Source organism: Bombus flavifrons, chromosome 15 (genome assembly GCF_040668555.2).
Source record: "Bombus flavifrons isolate JBK064 chromosome 15, iyBomFlav1_principal, whole genome shotgun sequence".
Taxonomy (NCBI): domain Eukaryota; kingdom Metazoa; phylum Arthropoda; class Insecta; order Hymenoptera; family Apidae; genus Bombus; species Bombus flavifrons.
In genome coordinates, this window is record NC_138456.1 from 5,779,910 (window position 1) to 5,802,494 (window position 22,585).

Consider the following 22,585-nt stretch of genomic DNA (forward strand, 5'->3'; position numbering starts at 1 on the left):
CGTGCGAATCATTTGATAACATCTCGCGTTTATAGTACATTTATTATACGCAGCTACGCGAAAATTGTGAACATATATAGATCAGTACGAGCCGCATAACATTCCATTTAGGCAGACGAGCGATTTGCGATAGCGTAACCGCCGTGGTAATTTCCCACTACGTTTATGCGTCCAATTTTTGCGTTAATTTGCCGCCGCGTTTTGCATTCCTGTGTAAACTACTTCATATAAATCTATGCTATTCTAAAACTCAGCAACAGAGTGTCACGCGGCTGACGTTCTCGCAAACCGTTCATCTATACCGAACCTTAGAGTTTCCTATTCTGTAGTGAAAATAATTTATATGTAAAACATTTTCATATAGTGTGAAATAATTAACACATTATCAATGGTTCACGCTTCTTTAATACGCCGAGCAAGAATCTATATGCGACACGAAGTGCGACGCTTCTAGAAATTCGTAAACAATTAAAATAGATAAGTCAATAGATTAGTCAAAGATACTAATTACATTGTTTATAATTATATCAGACCTCGACTAATATTATTTATAAACATAAATAAAAGTAGCGGTAGTTAGCTAGATCTGATAAACTAAGGAGATTAGGGCTAGTTAAGTGCACGCGTACTTAACGAATATTCAACCTCGATTTTCTCGAGAACGGAGCAACAGAGCTCCATACGAACAAACTTTGTTTTTACGAAAAGATAATTTTTCGTAGTACGGTGTCTAATTGTAATTCGTATCTAAATTATTTCGCCGATTATTTCTTCAGTTTTTTCATTCGGGTTATTTCTATCACCAAAATTAAGGAAAAAACACTCCTACAATAATAAGCTAAATGTAACTGTAATATTTTTGTTAAGCACTACAGTTAAACGATTCGACTTGCTTTAGTTTTGCAATTCGCACGTGTCTAAAAGATAATAAAGCTGAATATTACACATTTACATGTGATTGGGGAAATTTTAGGGAAATTATTTACATTAAAAGTCGATCTCGTTATCGGATCCGAAATAATATCTCGGATAGTGGTTTATCGAAACGAAATCGCATCTAAAGCCAGTACAGTTTTTTCTATAGATTTGTAACTTACAGTACTGCCATTTTAACCGGTCAAAGTGGTACGTCTTGGTAACTGACTGTCGTTATCACTTTTATATAAACTATCTACAAACTCTGAAACCAATCTAAATATTGAATGTTATTATATCATCCTATCCATTTCTCTTACCCAAAGAATAAAATTCCTGGAATAAACTCTCCTTTGCTAACTGGCCAGATTTAATTTCAACTAACTCGTTATAAGGCAGTACTGTATACGATTTATTTTTATACTAATTGTAAGTATCTAATATTTGATTAAGCACACGCCGGTTTTCGATCCCTTTCGGTGTATGTTTTAGTTGTACATTCTGGTCTTGCAAATACGACCTTGAAAAATGTTGATTCTGGTGTTCATTAAATAATGTATCAGCACCACTATACATGTGTGTATGTATGTACTTCGAAAATTTCGATAATCGAGTTTCACCTAATTTTTTGACTGAATCCCTGAACACAAATTGGCATCGAATTTTTTTCTCTCTCAATATATTTACAACAGATAATTTTTTTCTTTCTTTCTTTATTCTAACGATATTCTCGTTGATACTAATGATATTCTAAAGTAATGTTAGTAAAAAATGCAAAATGTTTTCTCTTAAAGAAAAAAAGAAAAAAAGAGATTAATTGTGAAAACTAGGTGAAACTGCATTATTGATTTTTTACAGTTTATCATTGTTAAAATAACGTTTGATTTCGTTATGTCGACATATGTATAATATTTACGTGTATATACAGAGTGTATCAAAATAAGTGTCGTTTAAAATAATTATTTTTTATCATTTTTTTTTCTTACGTTGTCCAAATAGAATAATATACTTTTATTTCAGAATACCATGAAATGTAAAAAAAGAAATCTATTTGATTTGATTTCTCAAGGTCACTTTATATTCGTTGCCAATGGTATTGCATGAAACAAGTCCACGCGCAATGATTTTTAATCGATTGGTCGTATGAATTACAAACATGGTTTATAAATAATTAGTTACAAATATATCGATCTTCAACTTTAATCTTTTCTAGACATTAAATTGTTCAAAGGTCACTGCATAGTTATGCATAAATTCATCAGATATTTTTTTTATATCTTCATGGTATTAAAAATAAAAATATAATATTCTTTACTTGAAAATTCTTTCATTCTTTAATGAAAATTCTATTTCGCTCTTCTATATTATTTTGGTAATGTGTAATTATTAGACTCCGGATACTTATGCATTTTTTAGAAATGTAAAAATGCAAAATCTACAGAACGCATAAAATGTACAAAGTAGAGTATTTATTATAATATCTAGTACATGAAACAAATTTCTATTTATATTCCACTTTCTTTAGTTATGTTTACAAAAATCTAAAATCGCATAAGCATCCTCAGTCTAGTAAGTATTTTATACGACACTTTTTTCAGAACATCGTGTATACGGGTTTCTCGTATTTACTTAGAAGTAGAATTCTTTCGAGAGAACGAGAAAACCGAAAAAATCGAAATTAATTCCATCGGCTAAGATAAAGGACGGGAGGAGATTAATGTTTTCGATAACGACTCCTTTCGTATTACTATAATATGCAATAACAAACGAATTGTGTGTATGTGCGCATAAAAAATTGAAAAATACATGACATAGAAAATGGAAGGAACTTGAATAACATTTGTATAGTACATTATACCTGATTTACAGAAATGGCGGCAACGCAACCTTCCACGGAACATATTCTTGTTTAAAAAAGTCGTTAGAAGTCCCATTGAAGTAGGCACGTATATATATTGAACCGTTTTATACGTCAAGAAGAAATTAATTTAATGAATGTTAACCCTCAACCAACTATGATTGTACCATCTAAGACTCATCAACGAAACGAAGAAACGTATTTTCAATGACAAGATTTGATTTTCTAATTTTCATTATCAGGTACTTCTTGCACAATCTAACTGATATTATTAGTGAAGTTTTACAAGTTACAATTTACTAATATCAATAAATTCCCTAATATAGAATTAGACAATTCTTTTACATAAATTAAAAACTATTTGATCGCTCTATTTGTTGAGAAATTGTGAAAAAAAGAGAACACTACATGTATCTGTAACTTGTTAATTCACTAATATTAATAACTGGTAAAGTATAATTTTCATCACTTTTTGATACTTTTATAATTTTACAGCTTCGAACAAAATTAAAAAACAAAAATATAATTATAAATGCTCATATTAATATAAGAATGTGTGTATAATAATGCCACAAATAGAGTCTAAAAAAAATAAATGTGACCCAGTCATCCGTTGTTTGAGGGTTATAAATGTTAATACTATTGCAATTGGAATATTCAAAGAAGTGTACAACGAATAGTACAATTACAAACATGTGTCGTATTTGAAAGTTAATATTTAAAAAATATTCTGACATCTAAATATTCAAACTACATGATTATTTAATTATCTAGTTTGAATATTTCAATTATTATTAATATTAAAGAAGTTCAAGTACCTAAATCGTCGTTATTAAAGTACACTAATTATCTGAAGGAATTATATTTTTCGAATACTCGAAGTAACTGCCGTGTGTTATGATAAATTGATTCAATTACTGTATATATTCTGACGTTAAGTATGTCATAAATTACTATGCACATAAATATCGTAATTAATATTATTAATAGTAGCAACTGCGTATATGCATTTAGCACTTTCTACAAAATCAAAAATATTATTCCAAAAAAAAATTAATTCAACATTAACTGTTGAATAATTTAATTATAGTAATTGATTAAATTCTGCTAGTTGTATGTTTGCAAGAAACATGTCAACAACTATTTAGATTAAATGTACATACAAATCGTAATTTCTATTGTTTATTAGCATTGAAAGCCTTATAAAATTGATTGTTAAATAAATTACCATAAACATATATATCAAATATGTTGATTTCTTCGAGCATACAAATGTGTTGTACGAATAAATGATCAAAAAATTGTATATAATATATTTAATGGTTACTTAAAAAGCAAATGGATTAAAGTAGATTAAAAATTGCTAATTCTAATGTGTAGCACTTGAATACTCGAATTAATTTTAATATGAGCAAGCATAAATATGAGTTAAATAACTTCAATATTTATATGTACATATTCATGTGCATATTTATTATGTATATATGATATACTAAGTACTTTACAGCTAAAAATGATTAAACTATGAGAAGAAATTACGCGAAAAAAAAATTACAAAAATTGCAGCTAAAATATTATAAGAAAAGATCTTCAGATCTGAGCTCAACAATACATTGCATTATAAGTAAACAATTAGAAAAATGCATTCCATTTAGTTATAATTATTTGCTATGATAAAATATCAAGTATAGAATTTTAAAACATTCTTTGTTTAAAAATACTGTTTCATTTGATTCTCTATATCTCAATGTAAAAACAGTTAGAAAAATAATACCAACTGAAAATACATATTTCACAGTAACCTTGACTTGCGTTGTCTCATTGAGTCAGATCAATTTGGAAAGTGTATTGAGGATAAATTACCTCAATTCCTAAATGATTCATAAAATATATTGAGGTTAGTTTACCTCGAGGCAAGTGCACTGATATTTAGCACATGGTCTCTGACGCTGGAGCAGGTACCGTACTCAGATTCTTGTCATTAGGATCTGAGCTTTCTGAGTCCCGGATCGGTGGCCTTGAAAGCGTTTGCTCGATCTCCCTGGTCACGCAAATTGTAGGTGGAGGCCTTCGAGACTCTTCATCGATGGCAGAAGCTCTTCGAAGTTGATGCCTATGTTCGTTCGATATGAAGAGGGTAGCTTCATCAGTATGCAAAGGCTCCTCGTCATCTGCGATGTACCTCCTCTGTATTAAATCTTCCATCTGTTGGTAATCGCACTCTTCAGCATCACGTAGATGTTCATTCTCAATTTGCCAAGCCATCTCAGGGTTAGACATTTCTGATAAGTTTCTAGCTCTCGAAGGTGGTGGAGAAATTGGCGGTGTTCGAGGTGGACTTAGAAGGCCACAGTAGCTTTCCAGCTCATCCGTTATGCTTGTATATTCGGCATGCATGGCTAATAGGATAGACCTCTGCGTACTACTTGTTGAAGACGATGGAATGACTGCAACACGTGGCTCAGCCCACGTTACTCCTCTTGATATGTTCGATGGTGGAAAAATCGTTACATCATCTGACTCTGAACGTGTTCTACTATTTTGTCTAATAGGTCGTTCTGTAGAATCTTGCCTAGGAATAGGTTCCGAAGCTGGCGCTTCGCTGCTGGCTTCTCTGCTCGGTTCTTTGCTTGTAGCTTCTCTGCTTGTTTCCCTACTTAATTCTCTACTCGTTTGTCTACTTGGTTCCGTACTTGGTTCTTTGCTACTTGGCTCTCCACTTGGTTCTCTGCTTGGCTCTCTGCTTAGCTCTCTGCTGTCAGAATGCGAATCCTTCTTTAGGATCTCTCCTTCACCATCTACTTTGCTCGCTTCAGTTTCCTGGCTTGTGATTGTCTTTATGTCATCTTGAACAGTGTGTCCATCTCCACTTATAGAAGACTCGTTCCTACTGAGGTTCTCACGGGATATAGCAGTTTCTGAATGTTTCAGCACATCATCATCTATTGATGGGCCTAGGTTAAGGAAAGTGCCATCGGTCATCGATCGGACCAATCTCTTACGTTTAATCGCAATGGCTGGTAGTTGGGTATGAGAATCTGTTTCTGACAGAACTTCTGAGCGTTCTGATACCCTACGCTGGCGACCGTCTATATCAAAACTAGATAAGCCCTCCATGTTGGGCATGTGAGTAGCCATGAATCGGTGGATAACTCCTAGGTGTGCCAAAATCTGTTCATTTAATTCTTCCAATTTGCGCATACGAAACTCCACTGCCTATAATAATATCGAAAGTTCTATTATAATATCTGACAGTAAATTTATTAATATCAGTAAAACATTAATGGTACAGTATAATTACCTGAAGAGATGCATTTTGAGTATTCTCTTTCTTGTCAATGTCTTCGATCTTCGAATGCATATTTTCCACCCTTTCTGTGGTAATTTTAACACGTTCCTCTGTAGACATTTGCAATTTCAACTCTTGCTCACGGAAGTATCCTTCAACGCAATCCTCTTCAAAATCGTAGAGGCGCTCCATGTCGTCTGCCTCTAAGAACAACTTCAGTCCATTGTCGTAGGTTTCACCAGTGTTTGCTTTCCCTTGTGTTACATATCGCAGCAAATATTTCACCACCAGATATATATGACAAACTACAATGAGCGGAGGAGGTAAAACAGGTTTCTGTTCATACTCCATAACAACAGTAAAACGTTGGAACATCCAAACTTGGTGCGCCACCGCGTTTACTTCATTGAAAATATTATTGAATACGGCAATCAAAAGATTTATTAACAATATGTTTGCAACTAAAAGATAAATGGACATTACAGTAGGTGTGATCCACCGGCCTGGTAAACATGGAATCATTCCTGGTTCGTCTCCGCAATCTGGATCTATGTTGTCGGCATACACCTCTCCATATAACATAAAATATGGTTCCATAAAAATCTATAAAATAAAAATATATATTCTTTATAGAACAGAACAGAATAGAATAGAATAGAATAGAATAGAATAGAATAGAATAGAATATAGAATATAGAATATGAAATAATAATAACAAGCTAATATGTAATAATAATAAACTGAAATAGAAAGTAAATATTTGTAGAGAGTACATACATCACGAATAATCCTCAATTTTGGTTCAGCATTAGGGTTCAAAATTGCCTGTCGAGTGACTCCAAAACTCATTAATACCACTATTAAAAGTACCACAAAGTATGTCATATTTTTCACCATTTTTCCCATCATTGTAACTAAAGGACCTAAGAACAATAATATAAAATTTATTTATTATCTGTGCATTCATACTTCATATTTTTGCTAACTTTCCATTTAACTTGCGTGACATACCAAAGTACTTATTTACACCAAGAATATTCAATATCCTTAAGTACCAATAAATGGAATCAACGCAATAGATGACACGACCAATATCGAGAGTTGAGTGTCTTAAGCGTAAAGCTAAACCAATTTGAAAAAAAATAATGGCAGCTGCATCACAAGGATTCCACATATTCCATGCCCAAACACTAAATTTATGTGAAAGAGTAGCTGGTTCGGATGTTGCTATTTCTCGTACTTTTTCACATCCTAATGTACAAATATATGCAATGGCATAAATCTCTGCTAATGATGGACGATCATCCATATGTATGAGAATGGAGTAGGAGAAGAGAACCAAGAAAATAATGTATGCTATCTATAAAATAAAAAGAATAAGTTTAGCATGTAATATATTAGAAATTTAATTATTTCATGTATAAAACTTACAGCATTAGCCCAAAATTTTGTGATGGGAGCTGTATAAAATTCATACAATTTTTTCCTCAATCTCAATGGCCTGCTGTTCTTGATGTCATAGTAGTCAGAGTTTATACCATATGTACGATGAATTCCATCATCGTTATCTGTCAGTACTTTACCATTTTCTTGTACAATTGTCTCCTTGATGACAGTAGTGTGTTCGTTGCTGATTAAAGCCTACATGAAGAAACCGGAATTTCAGAACAAGCATTAAGATAGATTGTATAGGACATTAACACATAGATAAGAATCTTTTAAGTATAATCAGACATGTATTAACATTTGTCTTTATTAATTCTTGATCATTCTCAGAAACCATTTACAGTCTGGATGTTGCTAACAAAATAATCAAAGAAATCAATTGGATAGAATGGTACATAGCATGTAAAAAGCACATACTAAACAAAAAAGTTCTTTCTGGCATTCTAGAATATTATGAAAGGTAGAAGTATATAGATGACATACATTCATTTCTGTACAAATACGTAATTATTTACTATCATATAATTAAACTATATGATCATGTGGAATTATGAATGAAATGTACATTTCAAGCGTACAAGCATGGTGAACTTGTAATATATTTTATGAAAGGGAGTAATTACTTGTGGTATTGTATTTCAATATAGAGATTCATAGCAAGTATTGTAATAAAGAACTAATCCAGTACAAAAATATTTTAATAAATAGGGAAAATAAAAATAAAAGAAAGGTGTAAAAAAGAGTGAACTTATTTAATAGCTACAATAGAAGATAAAGAATGATAGAATAGAGTGCAAATAGTGTTAAAAATTATGGTTGTATAGAACATAAATTGTTAGTGCATGTGGGTAACGTAACGCGAGAGAAGTGAAAATTTAAAGTAGTTACATCACCAAACAATATTTTTGTTTCTCCATGACTCAATTAGAAATAACTTCATAAATATAATGTTTGAAATACAAGGTTGTATTTTGGAACATTAAACAATAAATTAGTAAGAATAAATTATCAAAAACATACGACTGGTAATGGTTAGAGATTTTTTAACCGCTAAATGAAAAACATCGGTATGTCATGACGACACATTTTAGAAATCTAAAGCTGACATACATATATAAACATATATCAAGTAGCTTGTGTTATTATTGTTAATGTTTTATGAAAACTATACCGATATTTTAGCGGTATTGTTTTTATATTTGACATCAAAATGGACGATTTTTTTGTTAAGTATTTATAACAGTACAACACGATTTGCTTTAGAATAGAAGCGTTAGTTATCATCCTCACCGGTACGGATTCCGATACTGAATAAATAGAAGTTTTCCTTGATGATAACTAATAACATAAGAAAGATAGTTGAAAAGTGCACCGGAAAGTGTAAACTTATTGGTCATAGAATCATTGCATTTCAGGTCATTATAGATATACCTTAGCGCCTTGTTGGCTGCTGGATTTGTTGCGTACGCTCAGGCTCCTGCGCTGACGTTTCTAAAAAACAATTCATACGCATACCCACATAGTCTATGAGTCACAAAAACATTTCAATACCTCTAATAGCGATCGATACACTATACCATACAATACTGAGCAATTACTAGACATACAATACCTTTCCAAACAATATATACTTAAGTATACATATCTCAATAATAAATGAAATAAAATTATATACTATAATTATATTTCATACATCTTATCTGCCTACACGTACAGAGAAATAAGATTTAAGAATATAAAAGGCACAGTTTAAATATAATTATGATCTGTTAATAGTATTTTATGCTTTGTGTGAAATATTTAAATATAGATTTAATACAAATATAAAAGAGTTGTAAAACGTTTCTTTTTTCATTATATATAACGTAAATAGAACCTACATGCGTATACGCTTCTATATAATGGTTCAAATAACTGTTCAAAGCCAGCAACCACATGTACCAACTGTGTTACTGAAAGTTACCTCGAAAATAAACTATGTTCTAAATAATTATTAAAAGTGACTACATTTTGCATTGAATTTATTATCGTGAAAATTTGTTATTTACAAATGACAATACTTTTGATAACTTGTATAATGAATGGACGAAATTTGAAAACGTTATCCAAAATAATAAAGCAGTGATTGCCACTATGTTCAGAAATAATAATTGCAGCGTGAAATGTGTAATGATGAACTCTTATAAATGCAATGATAAGCTGTATTAATTATTACCAAATATTCTACATCTTTATAATAATTTATTTTATTCATAAAATAGGTTCCTAATGACCATAAAAATTAATCAACATTAAATTTTTATAAACCTTAGTCTTTTTTAGCTGCCAATAACTATTAGTTATTAATTAGTTAATACTTTTATATCAAAATATTATTAAAAAAGAACATTTATTACCTCAACATCTGGGCCTGTTGGTATACCATGCTCTGAATCACTATCTTCTTTCTCATCTTCGAGAGAGATCAAATGTTCTTCCTGAGTTTGTGGCATCAGCTGCAATTCCTCGCGACTTTTAAATTCCAAACACATTATATAAAATGGACAAACTAACCCAAGTACAACCTAACAACAAATTAAAACAATATTATAAAATATGAAAAATATATTCTTTACATTGCATCCAATTCAGTCACCTTTAAATTCGTATTCTTTCTCGTACGAAGACCTCCCATCCATAAATCAGCTAAAATAATTTGGCTACAAGGGTGTGCTAAAAGTGGTCGATGATTAGCCGTGACTGCCAATGAAAGACATGTTTGACCGGACCAATTTTGAAGTTCAGAAGTCAATAGCTGTTTCGTTTGATCGTCATCTTGACGATAACAATAATCTAACAATTCCAAAGCTATACAGAAAATTATATTGTACAAAAATAATAAAAAAAGAAAATATTATGATAATTATTGTATTGCAAATATATTATATTATTAGTACCAATATTTTCAAATTCTTTCCCATAACTCCGCAATTCGTCATAAACTTCTGTTTCAAGATCATCCTCAGCAGCTTCGTGCGCCATAGCCTTATACAATTTAAGAGCAACGAGTGCTTTTGCTAAAGCTTCTTCCCCATGTTGCCACATTAATAGTGCCATTTGCTGTCGTTTAGTTAACACAGCCCATATAAGTAACTCATTAAAAGGATAATCAAAAAGCGGCGTGTCTCGATTAGCTGGTAAAGTTTCAGCGAGCAAACTCATTGTTAAGCTATCTTGTTTACTACCAGATCCCGAATAGTAACGACTAGTGCTACCCAGGACGCAGCTATTTCGATGCATATGTTGAGGATGTGCCCCAGATCTCTTCATCACTTTGGTATAGATCATACGGAATCTTCTGCGTGTGTACTGTGACCGATACGCGCCACCCATTAATTTATTTATTACGAGGCCGATATCGTGCAATGTGTACATGTAACCCCGTGGAATATTTGGTCGAACGTCGCGGAGAATGTAGCCCAGTGTGTTCGAAGGGCCTTCTTTCTAGATAATCAATATAAATAAAAAGAGCATGGTCATTGTGTAATAATTTTAAATGCAGGATGTCCTATGAAACAGCCAAACTTTGTCATTGTATTCTATAGTTATAACCAAGGAAAAAATTTTATATAAATGCTATATTAAAATATAAATGTAGGTCATTTAAAGCTTAACTTTAACATCTTTTGCTTGATTATACTTATAGAAAATATTGATACACACACACATACACAGAATTTGGCTGATAAATCCTGAGATATGTTATATAATAAAAGCAAAGAACTTACGGTATTGTATAATTCCTCAAGGCGAGGTATAGACAAGAATTTACGCATAGAGACTCCATTTTCTAAGAGAAGTTTCACGAAGTCAATTCGATCGTGTTGCAAAGCTTGCATCATTGCCTGTTCCAGAGCACCTGATGGCCAATTTTGACCATACACAAATATTTCACAACGCGCTATGTCCACTCTATTCCAAATTAAAGATAACGATAGCTGCTCAGCAGGGGATAATTGCTTGGACTTGAACAGAGCTGTCAGAATCGTTTGGTCAAGTTCCTGTGGCCGCTCTTGACTTATTCTAAATACTGTTATCTGTAGAAATTTAATTTTAATGATTATATAATGCACAAATAATTAACCTATTCATTTATATGAAGAATTTATCTATGTAAAATGACTAGTGTACCAACCAAATGTTTCTTACGGGTACATTGCAAAAGTTCAGAGTACAGTTGTGATGCCTGTTCAGAGGATACTTTGAAAGTGCGTTTGATAGTATCTAAAAGATGTCCTCTCATACTTTCTAATGGTCCCTCATTCTCTCCATTCTCTCCATCTCCTTCAGACGCGTATCTAAATTTTTTATTTACTATCATTGTCAAAATATAATTATATTAAGAAATATGTATAGCTAGTTGGTCATGACGTTCTTACTTATGCATAAAAGCGATGAGATCAGCTGCACGACCTGATCCATCGCAAACTACTACAGGAACAGGAGGAACGTCTGTAACATACTCTAAAACTGATCGAATCGTATTTGTTCCTCCTTCAATTACCAATGCCACAACAGGAATACTGCTGTGTGTGTCTGCAATAAATTTTTCATTTCATGTTACAAAGATAATTTAACGATATACATCTAAATGTCGATACTTACATGGCTGTAATTTTAGATTAGAAATATATTTTTCCAATCTTCTACGCAGCACAATTTCTGCACCATACCGACCACCGGTACCGTTATCCACCAATAAAAAATATGCATGACGATTGTTTAAAACTGCATATTTAGACCTAAACAGTTGTAATAAGTATGAAAATAGATATTTATAACAAATAGTACATTAACCATAGAAATTATATCTTACCATGGAGAGGAAAGACATTCATAAGGTACTTCACCTCCACGGCCTACAAGTTCATGACTTTTGTCTAAAATTCCCCATGGTGCTATGCCAATACTTACAACCCGACCTTGTCTTTGAGATCGTTCTAATAGCAGGGCATCTCCTACTTGTCTTGTTACACCTACGAAATTGAAATGTAATGTTTATAATCAGGGATCATAACAACTAGAATCAAAACTTAAAAAGTTGCAGTCTAAAAATTAATATTGGTTTGACAACTAAGTGATTGCGGATTTGTCATTAGGTGGTATTGATAAAATCCGCAATCGCTTAGTTGCCTACCCAATAGCTTGGTTTAGATGATTTTAGTTATGAATAATCATTGTAAATGAAAGAATTTTAAAATTTCTGTAAGAAATTATGATGAATTTCTGTATGAAATTATAAATGATTACTGTCTTCTATTTAAATTTTCTTTTCCATGACATTTTTCAAAAACTTTAGATGTAACTGTTATGTTTGGTCTCCATTTATAATAGAATTTATACAGTTATTCTAATAAAGATAATTAACCTAATTATATTTGTTTCAATCTACCTGTATTAGTTCCACCTGTGAATATCCATGCACCAGTTGTCTTTGCAGCCTTCAGCAAACCTTTCCTTAGAACCTTTTTCAAAGTTGGCTGCAGTTCGAAATTAGATCGACCACCATGCACAGTTATTAGTAGCTTAGGTAATCCCAGATTCCATTCTCGACACAACAATTGTACTATTGGTTCTGGCCTTGTGTCATAAGCAAGTCTCACATACTTAAAATTCAATATTAATATAAAAAAAGAAATATATTATATATTTTAATATGTACATATTTTTCATTTATTTACTTGAGCTTTAGTTGGATGAGGTCCACCTTGAAATTCAATGGTACCATATGCATCAGTAGGAAATGGACGTGTATTTTTTCCAGGAGACCATTGTTCTCGATCTTCTTCTTTGGTATTACTAGGAGTGTAACTTTGAACATCTATACCAGCTCTGCAGTGATGAGTATAAGAATATCCACAACAACATCTATAATAATTAATCATTTATTAATACTTTTACTGGGAGGAAGAGGCTAGATGTAACTGGGTACAAATACTCTTTAAATAGAATAGAAGCATGTGATAATTTTCTTCATAATATAAAGCAGAATGCTATAGAAAACTGTTGCATATAATTGTACCGTTTTACAACTAATCGTTTTTTTTTTTTTTTTGTCAATATAAAAGGATTGCCTATGACTGTACAAAATATATTTCTATACCTCACCAACATAGTTTGCTCATTAAGGAAACTTATAAATGTACATGGTTTCAGAATAACTATTAGCTACACATAGGTCAGTGTTTAAATATTTTACAGACAATAGATTTTATGACGATTATTTTCATAACAGGTTTCCTTAATGTAATTATTATCCAAATACTATGAATTACAATATTACCATAATAATATTTATATAAATATACGATTTGATTACTTGGCTGCATGATGTAATGGATATGAACTCTAAGAGAAAATGAAGTGTTTTATGAAAAGCAGTAAACAAAAAGAAAATTTAAAATAAAATTTTATCAGTGAGGTTTCTCAAAAAGAAGCAATTCAATGATTATATAATGCAATTTTGGTGCAGATTTTATGTATGCTATGAAAACTTAGAGTCTAACAGCTCTTTTAGTACAAACCATTATTGCTGAGAACTGTATAGAATGCATGTAATGTAACAGTACTTTATTAATGACTACTTAAAGATGTGGAAAATAGTATATAAATTATTATTTTCTCTTTAAAGGAGAAATATTATTTAGCTTACATATTAGGGAAATGCATATAATACTATTTTGGAATATAATTTTGATATATATTTGCAGAAGCAATATTAAATATCTTTGTTAAGTCACCTATCCTTCTTTTTTTCTTTTTTTCATAAAGAACACAAAGTTCTCAATCTTGACAAAACCCACAATGAACTCTCACCTGGAAGTGGTGATCACATCATATTCTGCATTCTTATCTCCCTTTACTTGCATAAACCTATAAATGGAATGAAAGAAAGAAAAGTAAATGAAAGGAAAATGAACATAAAAAATTATGTTAGTAGTGACCTAGAAAATTCAGAAATAAGTTTTTTATAATAAATATTTGTAAATGTATATAAATAATGTATGTATATAAACAATTGTAAAAAAATACTAATAATTGTATCATAAAAATGGAAGGCATATTTAAAAATCAGCATTGAAAAGCAATATTTCATAATATAACGTTAAAATTAATAATTATAGCATACAATCATCATTGTTAATGTAATTATGCTGCTTATATTGCCTCTGCAAAAATATTGTCCTTTGAAAGAAATATGTATTCAAAATATGTACATATAACTATTTATCAATGTTCAATAAGTATGTTTAACAAAAGAATAAGTAAATAAATAAACATAGAAGTTCAATAGATGCATGATGATGATGTCAAGAATGATATATATTGAAAAAAAATTTATTTGATGTATTCCACAAAAATATGTTTAAAGTTAAAATAATTTTTAATAAATATTTTTGCACGTTTTTAACGTTATAAACACTCATTGATCATAATGTGGGATATGCAAATGTATTCTGTAAGAATATCTAAGTAAAAAATAAAAAAATAATGAACATTACATACTTGTGTTCATCGTCAGCACTTGGAATAAATTTTGAGCATTCTCTTTTTTGAAAAGTTGCCTCTATCCAACTGCGTTCAGTTACCTAAAATATATTTGAATTATTTATTTATCATTACAAAATGATATACACATATATATATTTACAGAATATGTAATATTTACAGTGTTAAATGGTAAAGTAAAATGTGATGTTTGATTAAAATATCTTTTCTTAAATAAAGTAGAGTAAATGAAAACATGGGATACCTTTGCCTTTTTTCTCTTCATTTTAGGAGTGTTGGCTCCACAAATAATACTTCCCATTGCCATCTTGATATGTATATGCATTCACCTTAATATTAAGCAATACACTAACTAAAAAAAAAAATGTCAAACAAAACTAAATACAGATCAAGAAAAGTAATGATAAACTAACACATAATAAACTTATTATACATTTCTGACTCTTGTATTTAAAATAATTATTCTTTACAGGAATTTTAAATATTACACTGTGCTATAAATTAAATCATTAGTAATTATAAATAATACAAATAGAAATTATATATAACAATGAATAATATAACATTTCTGCAATACAAAACTATACGTTTTTTCCTTTGGAAAATATAGAGTAGTTAATAAAACAAGTTTGACTTAAAGGAAACCAATAAAACTTGCATGCAATAGAGATAAGATAAATGATATAGATAAGAAAAAGAAATCTTAAATTTCTCTTTGAATATGTACTTTCAATACAAAACCTGAATTACACATAATGCAACTATATTTTTGTGGCAATTGAAGTTCATTTATTTCACTCATTATAAACAAATAAATTATATACTCTTAAAATTATATTATATGATAAAATAATTCTACAAATAATATACAGGGTGGTTGGTAACTGTTGGTACAAGCGGAAAGGGGGTGATTCTACGCGAAAAAAAGAAGTCGAAAATATAGAATAAAAATTTTTCGTTTGAGGCTTTGTTTTCGAGAAAATCGACTTTGAATTTTCGCTCGGTACGCGTGCACTTTATGACGTCTCGTTATAGCGGATCTCACTGTAGATCGTTGTCTCGATGAAAAAATTAAAAAAAAAAAAAATGTTTTAAAATTTTTATTCTATATTATCGACTTCTTTTTTCGCGTAGAATCACCCCCTTTTCGCTTGTACCACCAGTTACCAACCACCCTGTATACCTATACAATTTCGTTTAACCCAATTCAATTCATTGCATTTTAATATTCATTATCTGATATCTATATCAATAATAAAGCTATGAATCATTAGATAATTAATGGTAAGAGAAAAGGCAATAAGTACATTTTCTGAAATGATATTTTGGCTATAAAAATGAGTAATATTGTTGAGGTAATGTTATAGAGGTATAATGCATTTTATGTCAAAAGTATTGTATTATACTCACCATACGACAACTTTTGGTTTTGTCTATCATATCTACATAGAACTGCATGAACAATATCAATGTATATTTGAAGCTTAGTAGAACAAACTTGCAGTTCAAAAGTAGTGATTATGATTAGTAGCTAGCAGTAGATACTTAACTGATACAATTAAATTAGATTTATCTGAAAAAAATTAAGAAATCATTTAAATGTAAATGTTGATAACAATGTTAATTATGATATTATAACACACACAATTTACTAGATTCATGCATATGAAATATCCTTTTCTTCAAATATAACTTTAACAATACAGTTAAGATTACTTTAAAACATCATATTACTTAATCAAAACAATTTCATATGATTCAGTGCATTTTTCTAATGACTACCTAGTTTCATTATTCCCAATTTATAAAAATTAACTTGTCCTAAAATTAAAAAATTCCTGGAGTAGTTCTTTTTAAAATAATTTATAGAATTTTTTAATAAATTATACATTATAGAAATTATTTAAATGGAATAGAAAATCTCTTTAACCTTCACCAAATGCTAAATTTGTTTCCAGTAACTTTTATCTAACTTTTTGTAAATCTAACTCATACCAGAAAATTACACAAATATTTTCATTATTTGTAAGAATTAATAATAATAAAATAAATAAAGGTTTTTAATACTGAATATACATAATTTCTAACAAATTTGTTCTTTAACGTGCTAGATAATTAACAATAGAACAAGATTACTACTAAATCGATTTTAATTCGTTGTATAACATTATATATTTTCTAACATTACTCACACTTGGAATAATCAATTAAATAGAAATCATCAACCAATTAATTGGAATCAATTAGATAATATTCAGATGAGTATTGTAATCATGACAGTTTAAAATCGGCGGGAAAATTCACGATTTGTCATGTGCTTATAACTTAACCTCATATGCTTCTAAGCATGACCATGATATCAAATACTTTTATGAGTATTTTAAATTTTAATGAAAAATAATACAACTATTAAAACATAATCTACATCGTGTGAAAAATGTCATAATTATTTAATATTAAATAGAAGATAATAACATTGATTTATACGCACCTTAAATGTATACGAATGAAATTTTTTCAAGTAATCGTATTCATCGCGTGTAAAACATCGCATATGTAGGGAAATCAGGGTTGAATGTATTTTTTAATAAATTTATTTTGCAGCACTTCTTGCAATTCATAAACTTCTTTTGCACTGTTTTTTTATCTTACGTCACACAAACTAGCTGCACTATTTCGATATTTACGCACGGTGTTTGCATCTTTCTTTTTACGTTACGGAACGTTTCATTATTTAATCTTGTACGTTATACGTTTTGGAATTTAAAGAGAAGCGTTAATAGAATATAATGGAGAGCAACGTGGTAAAACGTTTTGTGGAAAGAATTCGTTCTATAATTCGCGTATCATCCCTTGGAAATATCGAGCTTGCTCCCCTGCATCGTTACTGACAAAGTAGGCCAAGAACAAGGTTAACACTCGCATGGCCGTCGCGGTCTGGGTTTGCTCAAAGCCAGTAATGCATTTTCTTCCGGAATTTTTTAATATATTTATAATATTATATTTATATAATTATATATTTATAATATTATAATTATAATTCAAAGCTTAATTTTGAAAATATTATGAAAATTGGAATCTTAGCGAATTTAATTTGATAATTAAAACTATTGACTTTTAATACATTTTTTTTCTTGATTTCTTGTACAAAGCTATTATTTATACAAAGAATTTGAATTATCTCAAATCTGATTACATTTTCCATAACTAAAAGTCTTGAAAATTAAAAGAAAAATTACTGTGGCATAACAATTTAAAAATTGTAACAATGTTAATCAAAATATATTCCATTCGCGTAAATTAAGCTTTTCTAATTGAAAGCACCAGAATATCACACAAAACTAAAATTGATGATACATGAAACTGTAGCAATTGTCACGATTGAATTTCATCAAATATGCAAATTTTTCGTTTCACTATTTGAATATTGTTGATACATGTATACTACTGTCGATATTTTACTTTGTGATTATTTATTTGTGATAATATTACTATTTTCAATAAGTGTTTTAAAACTCCAATTTTGCGATTACAATACTTATGTAATATTTAACTAACTACGCTTTTACAAAAAGGCTCAATATTTGAAAAAAATGACTGACGTAAAATTAAAACTAGATAGATACATGTTTAATAACGATAAAGAAATACAATTAGATCAAAATTAACTTGAAAAATGTAGCGTCAAAAACAAGTGATAATTTTTTCTGTTTAAGAAATGTGTAAATTATTGACATCGTAAATTATACGTTAAATAACGTCAATCATTTTTTTTCGTACATATTACTTTGTCTGTTATTGGCTTCCAAATTAAATTTGAGATTATCTTAAGTAGAGATCTGCACGCCCAAAGAAACAGTTCTCTAAAACGTACTTTTTAAAAAGTTTTTACAATAAGATACAACACTATACGTTAAATAATAATAATAATAATCTTTAAATCATAGTTAATAGAAAAAGAAATAAATTAAAGACATGTTAAGAAATTTAGCAAGCAAAAATAGCGAAGTATTTTATTAGTCGGTATACATAGAGATAATATAATAATAAGATTACTGACAAATTCCGTAACTTACACTATATTTACATTAGACATGTATAATAAATTGCATAATAGACTGAATGGTATAAAAGAGAAATTTATTCTGGTTTTTCGGGACACGATACTTTAGGCTTGTTAGACGATTCTGAATCTGTTTTGTTAGCTCTATTTGATCGCAAAACCGCACCTGGACTAGGATATGGCCTCATTTGATAAAGTGGTCCTGAAGCAGTTGTGTCTGCTCCTGTTTTAGCTTCATTGTGTCGTGCTAAACCATCAGACCATTTTCCCCTATAAAAATCAAATAATTTGAACGTTGTTGTGTATATATGAAAATTAATTTTACCATAATTACTTTATTAATATAAATTAATAAATAAAATGAAATTTACCGTGGAATATCACTGTAAGATGCTGGATCCATAGGATCTAAAGTTCTGTCTTTCTTCTCTTTGCTCTCAGATTTTTCCAATCTTTGATTTCTTTTACTATCTCCTGGTTTGTGTCTTGATTTAGTCTCTAATTTTTTATCTTTCTTTGTGTCTGGTTCATCCACCTAGATAATTAAACAATTATTTGTGATAGTGCTAAAATATACTGGACATTACATTTTTATTAAATTGAAGAAACTGATTACTAACTTCCAGTGGCTCTTGTTCACTACCACTGTCATCACTAGACATATTGTCGTCCTGATCTGCTGCTTTTAGATGTAATTCTTCTCTTAACTGAGAAGCTGGTTGAGATATTTGACATTTTGGGTGGCCCGGTGGTAACCAAGATACCAAATCAGATGACCAATCCCAATAATAATGTTGACCACTATTGATGAATTAAATAATTATATGAAATTTGATATAAACATATTTTCCCTAGAAATTATAAGTAGAAAAAATTGATACTAACGATCCAGGGTCATAAACAGCTTTCCAGGTTTCTGGTAAGGGGTACTTCTGTATTAATTTTAATTGCTTTTTCAAGTATTTGTCAGAAGGTTGTACATGTCCAAGACCCCATAACTCTTTGCACTTCTTTGTACATTCATGATAAATATTATACTTATTGGGACAACCACTATATCCCTAAAGTAAAACGTTTATTATTTAATATTTTTATATTATGGATATTTGCATTATTATTTATCGTTACTGTATTTAGTATTTTATAATAGTTTTTGATATAATATTTACCATAAATTTTTGTGATATGTCAATTTGGTTAATATCATCTTTTGTACTATCATAATCTTCAGCTATTACTTCTTCATGGATTTTTTTTCTTGATTCCTTTTTTGTAGATTCTAAAAATATTATTTGATTTATACATGATGTAGTATCCTCAGCATTTTTTAAATTTGGTTATGTATGAAAACACTAAGGTTATGTTCATTCTGAATTATATATTAAAAATTTGATCTTTATAGTATTTATGAAGCATAAAGTAGTAAGATAAAAAATTATCATTAATTAAATTATCAATTCGATATAAAATGATATTGTTGGTTATACTGTGTTTTGTGTACAAATGAATAAAATTATACCGTTTTTTTCTGATCCAATAATAAGCCCTCTTTTAGCAAGCCGTGCAGCTAATGCAGCTGGAAGTGGCATTTTAGAATTTTAGTAATTCTTCACTTTCTTTCTTCCAAGTATACTCTTAATATGAAAATATTCACACAATTTACCAACAGAATAATTTCCTTATTCGAATCTCGAATACACGTAAATTTCAGTCAGTTGGTACTTACATAACCTCATAACATTTAACGACGAAAGCGCCAAAGAAATTCCAGATAGGTATAGATATATGATATATGTATAATTTTTTAAATCTTTTTTATCATTGTGAGATAATTTTTTAAATTTCAAAATTAAGCTATTTCCTATGAAATTATTCAGAAATTTTTATTTTTTTATTTTTAGTAACTAAAAGTAGTTGTTGCCTACTGTTGGTAAGTGTAACAATTTAAATGCCTTTAATCCTTGTAAAGTTTAGAAACAAAAAAATGTATTCATAACAAGATTTGATTTTGTAACTTTCATTACTATAGTTTTGATAATTTTATATTGCATATAATTTTTACTATATATGTATGTAGCTTTCATGACTTCTGTTTTATAGTTTTACAGTTTTTATTACACATTATTTTACATACTTCAAATACCCTGAAGACACTGAGTATATTTTTAAATCTATAAAGAAGAAAATTTAATTGTAATTTCTAGAATTTTTCCTTAATTGTTAAAAAGTAGTTTAAATATGTACAAGTATACATGCGAAACAATTATTATAAAGCTGAAAAAATATAATAAGATGTGGACTATGGATTTTACACACATTGATTCAAGCGTCTTGAATAGATGAAGGGATAGAATAAGGAGAAATAGGGTAAAAAAATAATTTCGAAAAAATGCTCGACTTCATAGACGACACATGGTGACAGTAATCGTTCAGAATATATTTACAAGAGCAGTACAAAGAATAACGCGATATTACACGTACATATTTGTTGATACGTATACTAACAAGTAATTGGTAAGCAGGTGAACAGTTTAATTGTTAATTGAGGCACGTGACAATAAGGCATTTCTACAGAGGACAAAATACGATCGTGCATATGTAAGATCTCATTTTTCCACGCTTCTTCAATGTTTGTTCATTATTTAAAGCATCTTGAACTTGTTAATTATATTTGAGAACGATTTGCGACTTCTGTATATCACGTGTTCCTCTTAAAAAGCTGTTAAGTTATATGTGCCACGTGTTGTATTAATCATGATTATTTAAAAATTTTAAACACACGTATATCTTCTTTAAAATATGCCTTTTACTTTTTATTAAAAAATATCTTAGGAAGAATTTTATTTTCTTTTTTAAATTGACTTAATTTTTTTTTAGGTCATACATCTCTAAATTTCAAGCTCAATAAAAAGACATTTTATGCCATGACCCGTAACAACATGATCTTGGAGTAATATTAACTAAATTTAAAATATATTAGCAATATGCATTTTATTATTAAAAGATGAAAACATATATAGCGAAAATGTTTAACGAGATCACTGTAAGTGAAACACCTTTACATACTAATATAAATCAACGAAAATATTTTACCGATACTTCAGATCTTTTGAAGATCATGTTGCAACAGGATATTGAACTCGCTCTATAATTATGATAATTAACAGACTGCAGATATTTATGCATTTATGAGGAATTTAAATTGGAAAAACTCTCAGAATGGATATAATGCATAAAAATGTATACAATACTCAAAACACATGATATTTTTGACAATATTTAAAGAATGAAACAAATTTTTGTTTAGATTCTATTTCTTTAATCATATTTATGAAAATATGAATATTGTATGAATATTTGCAGTCCAGTAATTTACAATAACCTTGAATGCACATATTGTTTTTTGCTAATTCTTAGTAAATTTTAGACTAATTTTTTTCAAGATTTTTGTTTATATGTTTTAGAA

The 22,585-nt window shown here is 29.5% G+C and overlaps 2 protein-coding genes across 6 annotated transcripts; both read right to left on the reverse strand.

The window, feature by feature from the left end:
* Nucleotides 1-3,229: 3,229 nt before the first annotated feature.
* Nucleotides 3,230-18,029, reverse strand: Trpm (transient receptor potential cation channel, subfamily M). 5 transcript variants are annotated; one of them, XM_069128361.1, is made up of 22 exons: nucleotides 17,548-18,029; nucleotides 16,467-16,629; nucleotides 15,301-15,408; nucleotides 15,054-15,136; nucleotides 14,364-14,420; nucleotides 13,229-13,415; nucleotides 12,940-13,153; nucleotides 12,364-12,523; nucleotides 12,153-12,289; nucleotides 11,927-12,083; nucleotides 11,683-11,845; nucleotides 11,276-11,584; nucleotides 10,445-10,991; nucleotides 10,144-10,355; nucleotides 9,905-10,072; nucleotides 8,940-8,999; nucleotides 8,799-8,846; nucleotides 7,494-7,703; nucleotides 7,074-7,422; nucleotides 6,840-6,985; nucleotides 6,075-6,665; nucleotides 3,230-5,989 (listed from the first exon to the last, which is right to left on the reverse strand). In XM_069128361.1, exons 3-22 carry the CDS (start codon nucleotides 15,379-15,381, stop codon nucleotides 4,703-4,705), a joined length of 5,166 nt encoding a protein of 1,721 aa, XP_068984462.1. In that variant the 5' UTR covers nucleotides 15,382-15,408; nucleotides 16,467-16,629; nucleotides 17,548-18,029; the 3' UTR covers nucleotides 3,230-4,702. The 5 variants fall into 5 exon arrangements, with proteins under 5 accessions (XP_068984462.1, XP_068984463.1, XP_068984464.1 ...); XM_069128362.1 differs by lacking the exon at nucleotides 8,799-8,846; XM_069128363.1 differs by lacking the exons at nucleotides 8,799-8,846; nucleotides 14,364-14,420.
* A 1,150-nt stretch (nucleotides 18,030-19,179) lies between these two features.
* On the reverse strand, nucleotides 19,180-20,878 carry PQBP1 (poly-glutamine tract binding protein 1). Its single transcript, XM_069128568.1, has 6 exons — nucleotides 20,639-20,878; nucleotides 20,289-20,398; nucleotides 20,005-20,180; nucleotides 19,740-19,920; nucleotides 19,491-19,654; nucleotides 19,180-19,389 (listed from the first exon to the last, which is right to left on the reverse strand). The coding sequence occupies exons 1-6, from the start codon at nucleotides 20,706-20,708 to the stop codon at nucleotides 19,197-19,199; spliced, it is 894 nt and encodes a 297-aa protein (XP_068984669.1). The 5' UTR covers nucleotides 20,709-20,878; the 3' UTR covers nucleotides 19,180-19,196.
* Nucleotides 20,879-22,585: the final 1,707 nt, after the last annotated feature.